This window comes from Toxorhynchites rutilus, chromosome 3 (genome assembly GCF_029784135.1).
Source record: "Toxorhynchites rutilus septentrionalis strain SRP chromosome 3, ASM2978413v1, whole genome shotgun sequence".
Classification (NCBI taxonomy): domain Eukaryota; kingdom Metazoa; phylum Arthropoda; class Insecta; order Diptera; family Culicidae; genus Toxorhynchites; species Toxorhynchites rutilus.
Genome location: NC_073746.1, coordinates 66,494,751 through 66,507,147, shown reverse-complemented (window position 1 = coordinate 66,507,147; position 12,397 = coordinate 66,494,751). Strand labels below are relative to the sequence as shown.

General features: G+C 37.2%; 1 protein-coding gene across 10 annotated transcripts in view; it reads left to right on the top strand.

The window, feature by feature from the left end:
• The window catches only part of LOC129780073 (P protein), a 248,822-nt gene that overhangs the window by 204,528 nt on the left and 31,897 nt on the right, over positions 1-12,397 (top strand). For 5 of the 10 annotated variants that reach the window (XM_055787986.1, XM_055787982.1, XM_055787985.1 and 2 more), the window contains exons 2-3: positions 7,195-7,319; positions 7,858-7,961. In XM_055787986.1, the coding sequence (XP_055643961.1) occupies positions 7,309-7,319; positions 7,858-7,961 (115 nt within the window). In that variant the 5' untranslated portion in view covers positions 7,195-7,308. The remainder of the gene's footprint in view (positions 1-7,194; positions 7,320-7,857; positions 7,962-12,397) is intronic. The other 5 variants (XM_055787979.1, XM_055787980.1, XM_055787981.1 and 2 more) reach the window with 1 other exon arrangement.

The window sequence follows — 12,397 nt, the reverse complement described above, 5'->3', positions numbered from 1 at the left end:
TATCGATATACGATTTAATCTATCAATGATATAGAAAATCGAGTTTTCGGATACACATGGTGCATCCTCTGATTGATACATTATACGATTGTAATTTGATACGAACTTATATGCGACCTAGCATGTGAAGAAGTTATACGATTTAATGTTTGCTGGGATGTGACATTTTCATGATTTCGAGAAAAACGATATTGAATTTTAGCGCTATAAAGGGTCGTTGATTCAAAACAATTTCGATACTTTATCCCTGCTGCACGCGTGACTTTACAAATCTGATCAATGTAGTGTGTAGCTTACGAAATGTTTAACCTAATGCAATCAATAAATCAAAATTTTTAATTTTGCAACTTGGTCCCCTCTTAGTTAACGCCGCCTATATGCATTAGGGTGCCAATGAAAATGGTTATCTCTAATTTCAAAAGGTTACCTTATAAAAAATGTTCACCACCTCGAAAAAACACCCTATGCCAAGTATAAGCTCAATCGGACTTAAGGGAGAGTGGCGCAAAGCAGTCAAAGTGTGAGTTTTTTTGAAAGTCGAAAAATCACACAAAGGGGGAGTAAAGGAAATCGGGGTTTTTTTATGCAAAATGTCTTAAATTTGCATGAAACGTCGAGATCTAGTGTCATCTAGAAATTTTTTATTTTTGTTCAAAATCGACACTCTGGGACTTTTTTTCGGAATTCAAAACGAAACGTATGATTTTGGGTACCAATAAAAATAGTTATCACGATTTTTCATTCCGAACTTGCTGCGAAATGTTGATTTGCACGATAATATACCTTTTGCAAAATATTAGCTCATTCGAACTTCATTTATTAGTGACACAGACGTAAAAATTTTAGTTTCGAAAGATCACCAAAAATCGGGGTTTTCAAAAAAAATTGCTAGTGCCAAATATCTTCAAATTGCATTATTCGTCGAAATTTACTGTTATGTTAAAATGTTGTAAAAAAAAATTTTTTTGCGCTTGTTCTTTTTTCCGCCTGAAAAGTCTATTTTTAACGAAAAAAAAATTTGGGATCACTGTGAATCTCGATGTGTCATGTAATTTTAAGACATTTGGCTCAAAATTTTTTTGAAAAATTAAAATAAAAAAATGCCGCTGTTTCCAACCTTCAAAATATTACTCAATCTCTATGATAAACAACACTCCAGCAAGCAAAAAAACATTGATCAAGATCTTCGGGTTTTCAGCTGCTTCTCGAGAAGCTTCACCGCAGAAATAGTGATCTTACTAGTTTTTGTATCGCAGCCTTGCATCTTTGAAAATAAATTCCTATTTTTTCCTTGTTTTTAAGACCTCCATTTTATTTCGAAAATAGTTTTTCTTTTAATGTTTTCTCGATGAAACAATTTACCGGATTAATCGATTTTCCATCATTTAAAAATGCAGTGGATCGATTTTCGGCAACAGTGATACCTATATTTTTAACCCGAGATAGACCGAGTATGTGTACTGCCTATATAAATTGCCACAATATTGTAAGGTTATTCCGTAAACATAATCGAGATACTGAAATTCATAATAACGCGTAAGTTTGCACTTTTTCAATGTAGTTTGTTAGTCGAAATTATTAATGTTTGAAAGACTTTCGTCAGTGAATGATGATGGCACAGACGACGAAACAGTACAAAAGACCATTAAAAGCATTGTACAGCATTTGTCAAGACTTCTTACAACAAGTTAAACTCGAAACATATTTTCCTGATATCAAAGCACAAGATTGGGTCATGGTTTGAAATCCCTTTCGACTAGCAGTGACGAAAGTTTCGGATGCATTTCCGAACTAACTAATCGATCTACAATTTTGCGTAGTATTTATGTGAATCTGGATTTCCTACAATGCTGTTGATGGAAACAGAACAACGTAATAGAGTGGATATCGACGATGAGCTGAGGTAACCTTTTCGACAACGTTCTCAAAAAATACGATTTTGGCGGAACTCGTTTAGTGCCATACTGACTTGACAGACTTTATATACATTTTTTGTAATCAGATACAAGTATAAAATCAAATTTGCTGCGAATATAACTCGAAACCGTTTGTATTATTTCATCATTTTACTGATGCTACAGACTTTCTTACAAAAAAACTGATAGGGGGGAACCACTGGGATTAATTTTCGTAAAGGGGGGAATGGAGCAAAAAGTCACAGGAGGGTTGTGCCCGAGACACGACCGCATAGTTGACGTAGGAACTCTTTGATAATGATTTGGTGGCCCTGAAAAGGGCCGTTTTGTTTGGTTGTTGGATATTGTTTGCTCACTCCACCGGTGTTTACCGAGTTATGATGACAGAAAGATGGTAAACAGTCGTTGGATGGTGCGTATCAGATAAAAGATATCGAAGTGGAACTAGATATGATGAAAACAGCCCTCTATGATCCTAGACGAAATGCCTCCTGTGTTATGTATGGATGAAATAAAGAAAATAAACTCACCAATGTAATATAAGATAATTATCAATACCGAATCTGCAAAGCAAATGGGAAATCATTTTTTCTATTATTTCTTCACTTTTCCAATTTTTCTCGCCGAATAAACTTTCCCTGGGCGAAAATAAACACAACAAAACAGACAGCTTAAACCAAACGACCCGTTCTCGAGCGGGAACACTTCTTCTTGAATGGCGTTAACGTTCCCTGTAGAACTTTTGCCGTCTCAACGTATGCATTGACTAGCGTTATTTATTAATACTTAGTTGAAATTTCTTAAGCCAAATAACACGCCTTGAATGTATTCCGAGGGCAAGCTCTAGAATACGCGTGACCACAGTGCAAGTCGAAGGAAATTTCTTTGACGAAAAATCCTCCGGCCAGAACGGGAATCGAGCCCGAACACCCGGCATGATAATGTGAGATGCTAACCAGTCGGCCACGGGTGCACCCTCGAGCGGGAACACACCTTGGTTTTTATTTATGAAAATTTAAATAAATCATATATGAAAGGATTTATATCAATTTTATTAATTTTTAACACAACTGCTACCATATACAATTTTACACATACACTTGTGCTAAATTTTTCACAATATAAGATCGGTCATTGATATGAAATTTTACTAAGCAACCAACATCAAAGTTCCAAATTTAACTTTTATTTGCTAGAATTAATCGTATCACTCATCTTATTTGCAATATAAAAAGGCCCCCGACTTACATACATTTGCAATGCCGATTTTCCCTGGGCACCTTGGTTTTGATGTCTCTGTTAGGGAACACATTTTAGCAGGAACAAAAGCTCCCCTACTTTCATGTATATCAATGCCGATTTCCCCCAGGCAGCTTGATTTTGATGTCTCTGTTAGGGACCCGCCGCATGTTTCGTCAATTTCAACCAATCAAAAGTGGGTATTTCCGTTAGGATAGGGGTTGAGATTTTTCAATTGTTCGATAGTTAGTTTCATGACATATATTATTTTCTTCAATATAAAAAATTGTTATGGAGTGCGGAAATCGATTGACGCAAAAATTTCCTCAATCCATCATGAAATGACTGAATTGGACAATTTTCACGATGTGCTCGATTTTCGATTTTCAATTTGTACCTCAATATGGTCCCGAAAGACGTAATCCTACGTCAAAAAGTTTGAAAACCACTGTTCTATCGCTTAAAATCCTCTGCCGTTTCAAACATTTACTATCTGTGGAAAGTTGATAACTTAATCTGAATGTGTTGCCTACGATGATTGTTCATCTTCTGTTCCTAAATTAAGCATGGATCCTCCTCGATGTACCATGAAGGACAGAGTTTGGGTGAGTTTATACCACCTCCTCACCACCAGTAGAACCATAGAGCTTTCGCCTCTTACACACTCTTACCTACATTCTCCCCGCTCGGACAATGGTTAAAATCTTTCCCAATGTTGTTTTCCTCCTCCTCTGCTTGATTCCAGCCATCGACTTGCCGAAAGTAGCATGCTCTTTTCTCTATTGTTATTCTGATCATTGCGTTGGTGGATTTGACAAAGTTAAACCTACATAATGTCATTAATGAGATGATATCAATAATGTATCGCAAAAGAAGTGAAATCGTAAGTTGTCTCTGAAAAGGTCTCCTATATTTGTGCATCTATTCTCCAACTCAAGCCGAAGAAGCACAAGTTGGTGCTGTTGTTGCTGTAAATCGTTTTTGTTTTGTTGTACAGTCAACTCTCCCTAACTCGATATCCAAAGGGACCATCGAGTTAGGGAGGTATCGAGATACAGAACATTTTTTTCTAATTTTTATTATGTCTCAAATTGTCATATATTAGGGTAAGTGTCCCAATTATGGTATGAATTTGAATCTTTGATTCATTCCCTTAATGTGAAAAAACACCTTTCTCATATAAAAAAAATATTTTTTCCAGAATCATTCAGGAGGTGATAGACGGTTATATTTCACGAAAAAAATCCTTCTACGCATATGTTAGAATTTCAACGATGACAGACTTATAGAACTTTTTCTTTGTTTCGGATTCTGTTGGCTCAAACTGACTCTACATTGGAAAGTATGCTACGTAATCCGATTTTGTTGCTTTCATTTGAAAGATGAGAAAATTTAGTACAGGATATAGTAGTGGAACATCTAAATTAGTGGATTAAACATTTTTGAAGTGGAAAATTTAAAAGTTTTTTTTTATTTGTAATTATTAATTTTATCCTAAAAATTCATACTAAACTTGATTGTTTCTATCAATTAAATTAAAGCTCTCTAACCTCTTTACAATTTGTTCTTTGACGCCCAACTTCTATCTCTCTTAATTTCGCTGCAATATCGATATAAACAATTCCTGATGAAGATTCAATCAAAATCCTCAAAAATCGCGATTTTTAACCCACTGTACTTATAAAAGCCACTTAAATTTCACCTTAATGCTGAAAGGTAATTTTTTTTCTTGAAATTATTCATATTTGAATTATAAAAAAAAACTTTTTTTTTCAAACTGTATACAATCGAGTCTTAAATTTTACATAATCGAATCATATATAATCGAGTTTGTATATAATCGAGTCCAACTTGCATGAGGCACTAGGTTAACAAAGAAAATATTGATTAAGTATGTTACTCAAACTGAATTGTAACGATCACGCAGGAACTGTTCAATCACAAAGAAATGTTCGAATAGTTTCACAGGAACATTTTCAGTTGATTTCAATATTACGGACATATTCTTCAGGTTTGATTAAACGTTCGAATTAACATCTCAATAGAACTACTATCTTCAGCGTTTTTCTCAGGTTTTTCAACACCTTCCAGTATATCGGTATCTGGCATCAGATCACAGCAAATCACGTTTTGGTCCTTTTTGCACTAATTATTAAAAGACATTGAGCAATCGAACGGTATTGTACCGTCGACATCAGCAAGCTCACGACGCATTAATTATGCCAGCGGAATATCACTCCCGTCCATGTTGGTTGTGCTTTGAAGTTAGGAATTCCCAGTTTCTGGACAAATTCTCAAGCCATATCCCGAAGAATAGAAGAGGGGTAATTTATTTTGTCTAGCTTGACAAGACAAAAATTCATTGACCAACCTTATATACTTTTGGTCTAGATACAATTTTCCATTCCGATTCCATTTTTACTTTAGTTTGAGTAGTGTTGATACCGCACTTTGTGCAATACTGAAATTATTTGCAGCTTCAGACCCCTTCCGTCCATATTTTTCGACCTGCTCGATGATGCTCAAACCTTGCGCAATGGTTAGCGTTTTGATTGTTCGCTTGAAAGGTTTCTCGTGGTTTTCCATACTTGAAAAGAAATTGTTTGATGACACGAACACTCCGTCTTCACTTTAAAGGGCAATTGAAATCTGAGGTAATAACGCACAAAAACATGTACGCGAAAATCAATCGAGTTAGGGAGGTGAAAATCCATGGAAAAATAAATCAAAACACATCGAGTAAGAGAGGCATCGAGTTAGGGAGGTATCGTGTTATGGAGAGAAGAATGCTTGTAAAATCGAAGGAGCCATGAAACCCATCGAGTTAGGGAAAATATCGAGATACAGAACATCGAGTTAGGGAGAGTTGACTGTATTAGCTTGTTGTTAGCTTGTTCACAAAAGTAGATACGCTCTTTTGACCACCCGTTAAGCATCACATCTACCGGAGCACATAAATGAGCTATCAATTTTCTTTCCAATCCGCCGCTTGAACCAAATATGGAATGAAGTGATTGTTATTGGTAATCGGTTGTTCAATAATCTAGAACAAATCCATTGATTGATCGCGTCGAAATTGTTTTAAGTTGCTTCGACGTTTGCAGTTCTTCATTTAGTTCAAGACCGCGTCACCTGCACACATGATTCATCAATTCATCAATATAAGGATGGGAATATATGTTTTATATCTTATCTGAAATTATTCCGGCAGATGAAAAAACCAAATTATATTGGTTGTGAGAATGCGTGGTCACCCATTCATGCGAAAATAAAACACATTCCAGTGTTTATTAAATGTCGTTACAGCTATAACCTTCGCCAAAGAACGTCCTGATTTTCAGCCCAAAACCAAACACAAATCGTGTTTTGTTCAATGCCGCTACTATTTCTGTGAATGACTGATGAATTTACTACAAACAAGATGCGATGTTACTAAATTGCTATGGCGTGAATCTCAATTATTGATTATCGACCTAAAATCAGGATAGTGTTCTTCAAATAGTTGCAATAGTATAAATTTCTATACCATAATGAAAGATCGGTTCTTCTGCATTCTTTACGAAAATATATTGGATATCCCACGGAACGTGAATTATTTTCTAAATCTGACGATTCAAATCAAAATCTAGAAAACGTTAGTGCTATAAATACATCGTAAAAAATGAATGATGTCGATGACCCTCACTTAAACTATTCATCGAAATTCCAAATTAGATTATTCACTTATCTTATCAATCATAAGCCTCTGATGCGACCCTAATTCAAACGAAAAATAACATAAATCGCAATCCTCCCTTTTTATCTTCGAAACATGGCCTTTGGCTTATAAACAAGCTTTTGAAAGGGTGGAGTGTAAATATTTATGATTATGTTGTTAAGAATTCAGACTTACTCTGAAAAATCGATTGGAATCAGCTGACGATAAGTCGCGAGATATCGCACCCCCAAGGACCAACAAAACTAAAGCAATGTTGTGACGCATATAAATCGTGTTCAAACTTCCTTCCACTATTCTTAATTTTCGGATCGTGAACAAAAGTAAAAAGAGGAAAATAAAAAACCAACAGTCGACTGCAGTGTTGTGTGTTAATTTTGAACCAACCCTTCAACAGTGTATTGCGAATATCATTCAAAATTACGGACTCATTGAAATATGGATACGAGGTGATCAGAGAGCATCAGAATAAGCATCCGTGTGTTTGAATGGTTCGAAAATGCATGATATTTTACGTGTCTTCTACTACTATCTTTCTTGCAGCTACCATTTTTCCTTCGTTTCATAGTTCTGTGATACTAACTTTCTGTGATTAACTCTGTGTGAAACTGAATAACTAACCTAGAGCAGATAACTGTTTGAAAGCCAACATTTTCATTGAATTTGAAGATAAGCATAATGCACGGCTGCGATCAGTGAAACTCTAATCAATCCCGAAACCATTGAAGAAATAACAAAACCTAAAACGCATATGTGCACACTACCACCACCCGCACCACAATTGACAAACGCACCCAACATACACGATTGGCAACTCGGGCTCCACCATCATCATCATTGATGCATCATGTCCTCCGCTAAAACCAAAAACAAGAATGTCGTGTTTAAACTGCTCAAATTCAATGAAGACGAGGAGAAGAAAGACCTGCAGGAGAAGGGCTGCTCCACTCGTACGCTCACCCCTAACTACTCTATTATCTCTCTCAGTCAGGTGACGGAGGCATCGCTCGAGATATGGCGTGCGCTACCGGCAGCAATCCGGCAGGATCCGAGCCTGGCCTCGTTCCGGCAGGAGCACGAGCGGCTACACGGTGAGTGAAGATGTTTTTAAAATTTTAAATATTATAAAAAATTTTATAAGTATGCAATACGTGAGATTATATTGTGTACATCCATTGCCACCGGTTCCATTTAATTGCATATATCAAGAAAACACCTTGTACTTTGGAGCCTGATCGCTTGGTCTGCCCGGGATGTTTAATAAAACCAATATTTATCTGTGAAACCTTGATCGAATTTTCCCACTTCGACCTCCAATTTTCCTATACCTCAGAGAAACATCATCATAATTTGAATGATCCTGTTTCAATCAGAAGATTTTGAGGCGGTTTTCGAGTCATCAAACACCATGCGCAATAGTGCCGGAGACAAGTTCCTTCTTCAGCCCAAATCTCCCGAACAATGCGATTTTTACACCACATAATTCAGCGCGGATGAAGTGCATTCCAATTGAATATTCATGCAATGTTTGGTGATCGGTTTCCAAATCATATTCTGGATATGATAAAGGGTGTGTCACATCAAATTGCATCACGGAAAAAACGCTGTAGAAATTCGCCCAGAAGACCGATCCTTTTGAAAATTTTAGACAGTAAAATAAAAACTATTAAACAACTTTTGGCATTTTCTTTTTATTCATACTTCGAGCCCAAGCCCGTATGCTCGCACCTTCCGCTTTACCCCGTCCATAAGGTTCTGTACAAAGTCAGGTTGTAGTTTTTTTTGAACAGAAATCCATTTTCTCTTGAAGTCCGCCTCCGATTTGACAACTTTTGGGTTCTTCCGGAGGGCCTGCTTCATAATCGCCCAATATTTCTCTATTGGGCGAAGCTACGGCGCGTTGGGCGGGTTCATTTCCTTTGGCACGAAGGTGACCCCGTTGGCTTCGTACCACTCCAACACGTCCTTTGAATAGTGGCACGAAGCTAGATCCGGCCAGAAGATGGTCGGGCCCTCGTGCGGCTTCAATAGTGGTAGTAAGCGCTTCTGTAGGCACTCCTTAAGGTAAACCTGCCCGTTTACCGTGCCGGTCATCACGAAGGGGGCGCTCCGCTTTCCGCAAGAGCAGATCGCTTGCCACACCATGTACTTTTTGGCAAACTTGGATAGTTTCTGCTTGCGAATCTCCTCCGGAACGCTGAATTTGTCCTCTGCGGAGAAGAACAACAGGCCCGGCAGCTGACGAAAGTCCGCTTTGACGTAGGTTTCGTCGTCCATTACCAGGCAATGCGGCTTCGTCAGCATTTCGGTGTACAGCTTCCGGGCTCTCGTCTTCCCCACCATGTTTTGCCTTTCGTCGCGGTTAGGAGTCTTCTGAACCTTGTATGTACGCAGGCCCACCCGCTGCTTGGTCCGCTGGACGAATGAACTTGACAAATTCAGCTTATTGGCGACATCCCGGACCGAACTTCTCGGATCACGTCTAAACTGCTTAACTACGCGCTTGTGATCTTTTTCACTGACGGAGCATCCATTTTTGCCGTTCTTCACCTTCCGGTCGATGGTTAGGTTCTCGAAGTATCGTTTTAGTACTCTGCTGACCGTGGATTGGACGATTCCCAGCATCTTACCGATGTCCCGATGTGACAACTCCGGATTCTCGAAATGAGTGCACAGGATTAATTCACGACGCTCTTTTTCGTTCGACGACATTTTTCCAAATTTACGAAAAATTGACAGTGAAGTATGGCCAACGTGATCTATACACTCTTATATGATTATAAGCGAAAGCTGAAGATATAATTCCTAAAAATTAAATTTCTACAGCGTTTTTTCCGTGATGCAATTTGATGTGACACACCCTTTATGTACAATCGAGCGATGATTGCAGAAGGATGGTGATTGATCGCTGAATGTTGCACGATAAAGATGCCGAACGGGAATAAGATGAGAGCTGAAAACTTTTTCAGTTCGTACTCCAACATATTCTCTGAAGATGTTTTTACGCCAAAAAGTTCTTACTTTAAAAAAATGCAAAAAAAAATGAAGTATGTTCTTGCTTGATTAGCTTGGCAATTTCGAAACAAAAAGATGAAGATGTTTTTTTTACTTCTTCCTTCCTCTTTAGCAAGAATTATTTTCGATTGTGAGTATTCTCTACTCCTATTAAAACATCGGTTCTTCAATTTCGTTCTTTTCTGCTGCCGTTTCGTGAAATTGGAATAAAACGCTTTCACTTGAAGATTGAAACTGCTCGAATACATGATCATTTGAATGGGCTATATGTCAGTTTCAGTTTCACATATGAAAGGACAAAATGTTTGCAATTGAAATTTTCATTCGCTTTGATTTTTCCAAACCGGTTTTTTCTAGACCGTCCTTCAAAAAAAGTGGAATTGAAAGGGGCATATTAGTTTTACAATTAGCGCCAGCAACAGATTACGCCTGCCTGCATCCTTTACATCAGGGTTTCTCAAAGGGGTCGATATTGACCCCTTGGGTCGATGTTGGTTTCTCAGGGGTCGACAAGATACAGTATAAGTTGTGTTACATAAACCAACTTGTTATAAGAATGACTAATATTTTAGTAGTATGTTGTAATTTGTAATAATAATTATCATTTACACTTGATATTTACTGAAATTTATGTCTATAAGTATTTTGTATGAATAAGATAAAGTTAAAATTTTCAATAAAATTTGGCTATGGGGGTCGAAGGTATCACTTCATTCTGGAAAAGGGGTCCCTTGCCCAAAATAGTCTGAGAATCCTTGCTTTACATTCTCCCACATCGTCATTTTCATTACCTACATTGAATACGATTCGATCTCAAAACGAAATTTTCATTCGGATATAAGACACTTTCATTCTCATTTTCATTGATTTTCAAGAAAGAAACGAATGAACGTGAAACGAAACAAGACTGTTCAGAGGTGAAGTGATATTCTTTTTATTGAGCGTTATTTTTAGCCTACATGAGTTTGCAGCAAATTGAAAGGCGATGGGCCAATAGTGAGTGTAGATGTGTCAATTGAAGCGAAATGGTGAGGTTGATTCGTCAATAAAATGTGATTATGATTCATCAATAAAATTGAATTTCATACAAAAATCAGGAAATATGCTAGGATATGAAAAATAAATCAGGACACTCCAGAAGCATCTCAAAATCAGGACATGTCATGTTAAATCAGAACAGATGGTATCCCCATACATAAAGTGGTATCGATTCACAACCACGTATAATGTAGATCAATGTATACATCGTGTTTATCGACAATCGCATATAATGCGGAAAACACGATGTTATTTTACACGACAGATTAAGTTGTAATGCGGTATAACAAGCATCGGTTTTCTGACACATCATATATTACGCAGAAGTAGTTCGTGAGCTAGGTATATTAGATAGCAATAGAAAATATATCTCATCATATTATGAATTTGACACATCAAGATTCTTCTTCTTCTTCTGCTTTAATGGCCCTGACGTTTCTAGAGGAACTTCGACGTTTCAACGCTGTAGAGATTTCTATGCCAAATAACACACCTTGAGTATATTCTAAGTAGAAAGCTCTATAATACAGGTGGTTGCAGTGGAAGTCGGATGAATTTTCTTCAACGAAAGACCCGTTCGACCAGAATGGGAAACGAATGTAAGCCTCTGCACACACAAACATCAAGATTGTTGATGTTTATTTGGCTTTACAAGACTGCCAAGTTGGCTTACAAATAGAATCAAATTATGAAGAACTACATTCAGAATGACTTGAGAGAACAAATTGTGGTCAGATAATACAAATGAGGATCGTTCCTATGAATTCCCTGTTATTCCCAAAAAAAAACAAACTAAGTATTTTGTTTGGTTGATTTCAAAGGCTTCCTTTTCCTTAGAACACAATAGAAAAAGTTAAATTGGCAACCAGAAATGAGGTACCCGAATGCATCTTTTTCGTTTCATATGTACGAGTTTTAACTGCTTTAGAATTATATTACAGATAGCTGTGTGAGATAGCTGCTACCGGAATTCGAACCCCATCGGGACAATTTTCTTAACCATGTTTTTTTATGCCTGCAGTAAATCGTATATTCGTGTGGCGATAGTCGTTTGAGGTACACATATTAATCGCTTATTCATCCGAACGAATTCGCAAGTATTTGCCATATCGCCTTCACTTTTGTATGTATATGCCAGTTAGGCGCATCATATACCACCCAAAATTAGCATATATGTTGCTGTATGTATGCTGGTTATACAATTTAATATTTACTGGGATTTATGCATTTTAGAAATGGGGTATAAATATTCCAAATGGGTGGTAGGGATGGTTAAGAAAATGAATCCGATGGGACTCGAAATCCGATTGTTTGAATGATTAGCAGCACCTAGCAAACATTAAATCTTATGAATAACCATGATTGGAGGCGATATACATACATCCTAGACATATTTGGATGATGTATGATGCATCATATACATATACACGCGAAAGTGGAGGCGATATACGTATATGTCATATTTTATACGCAT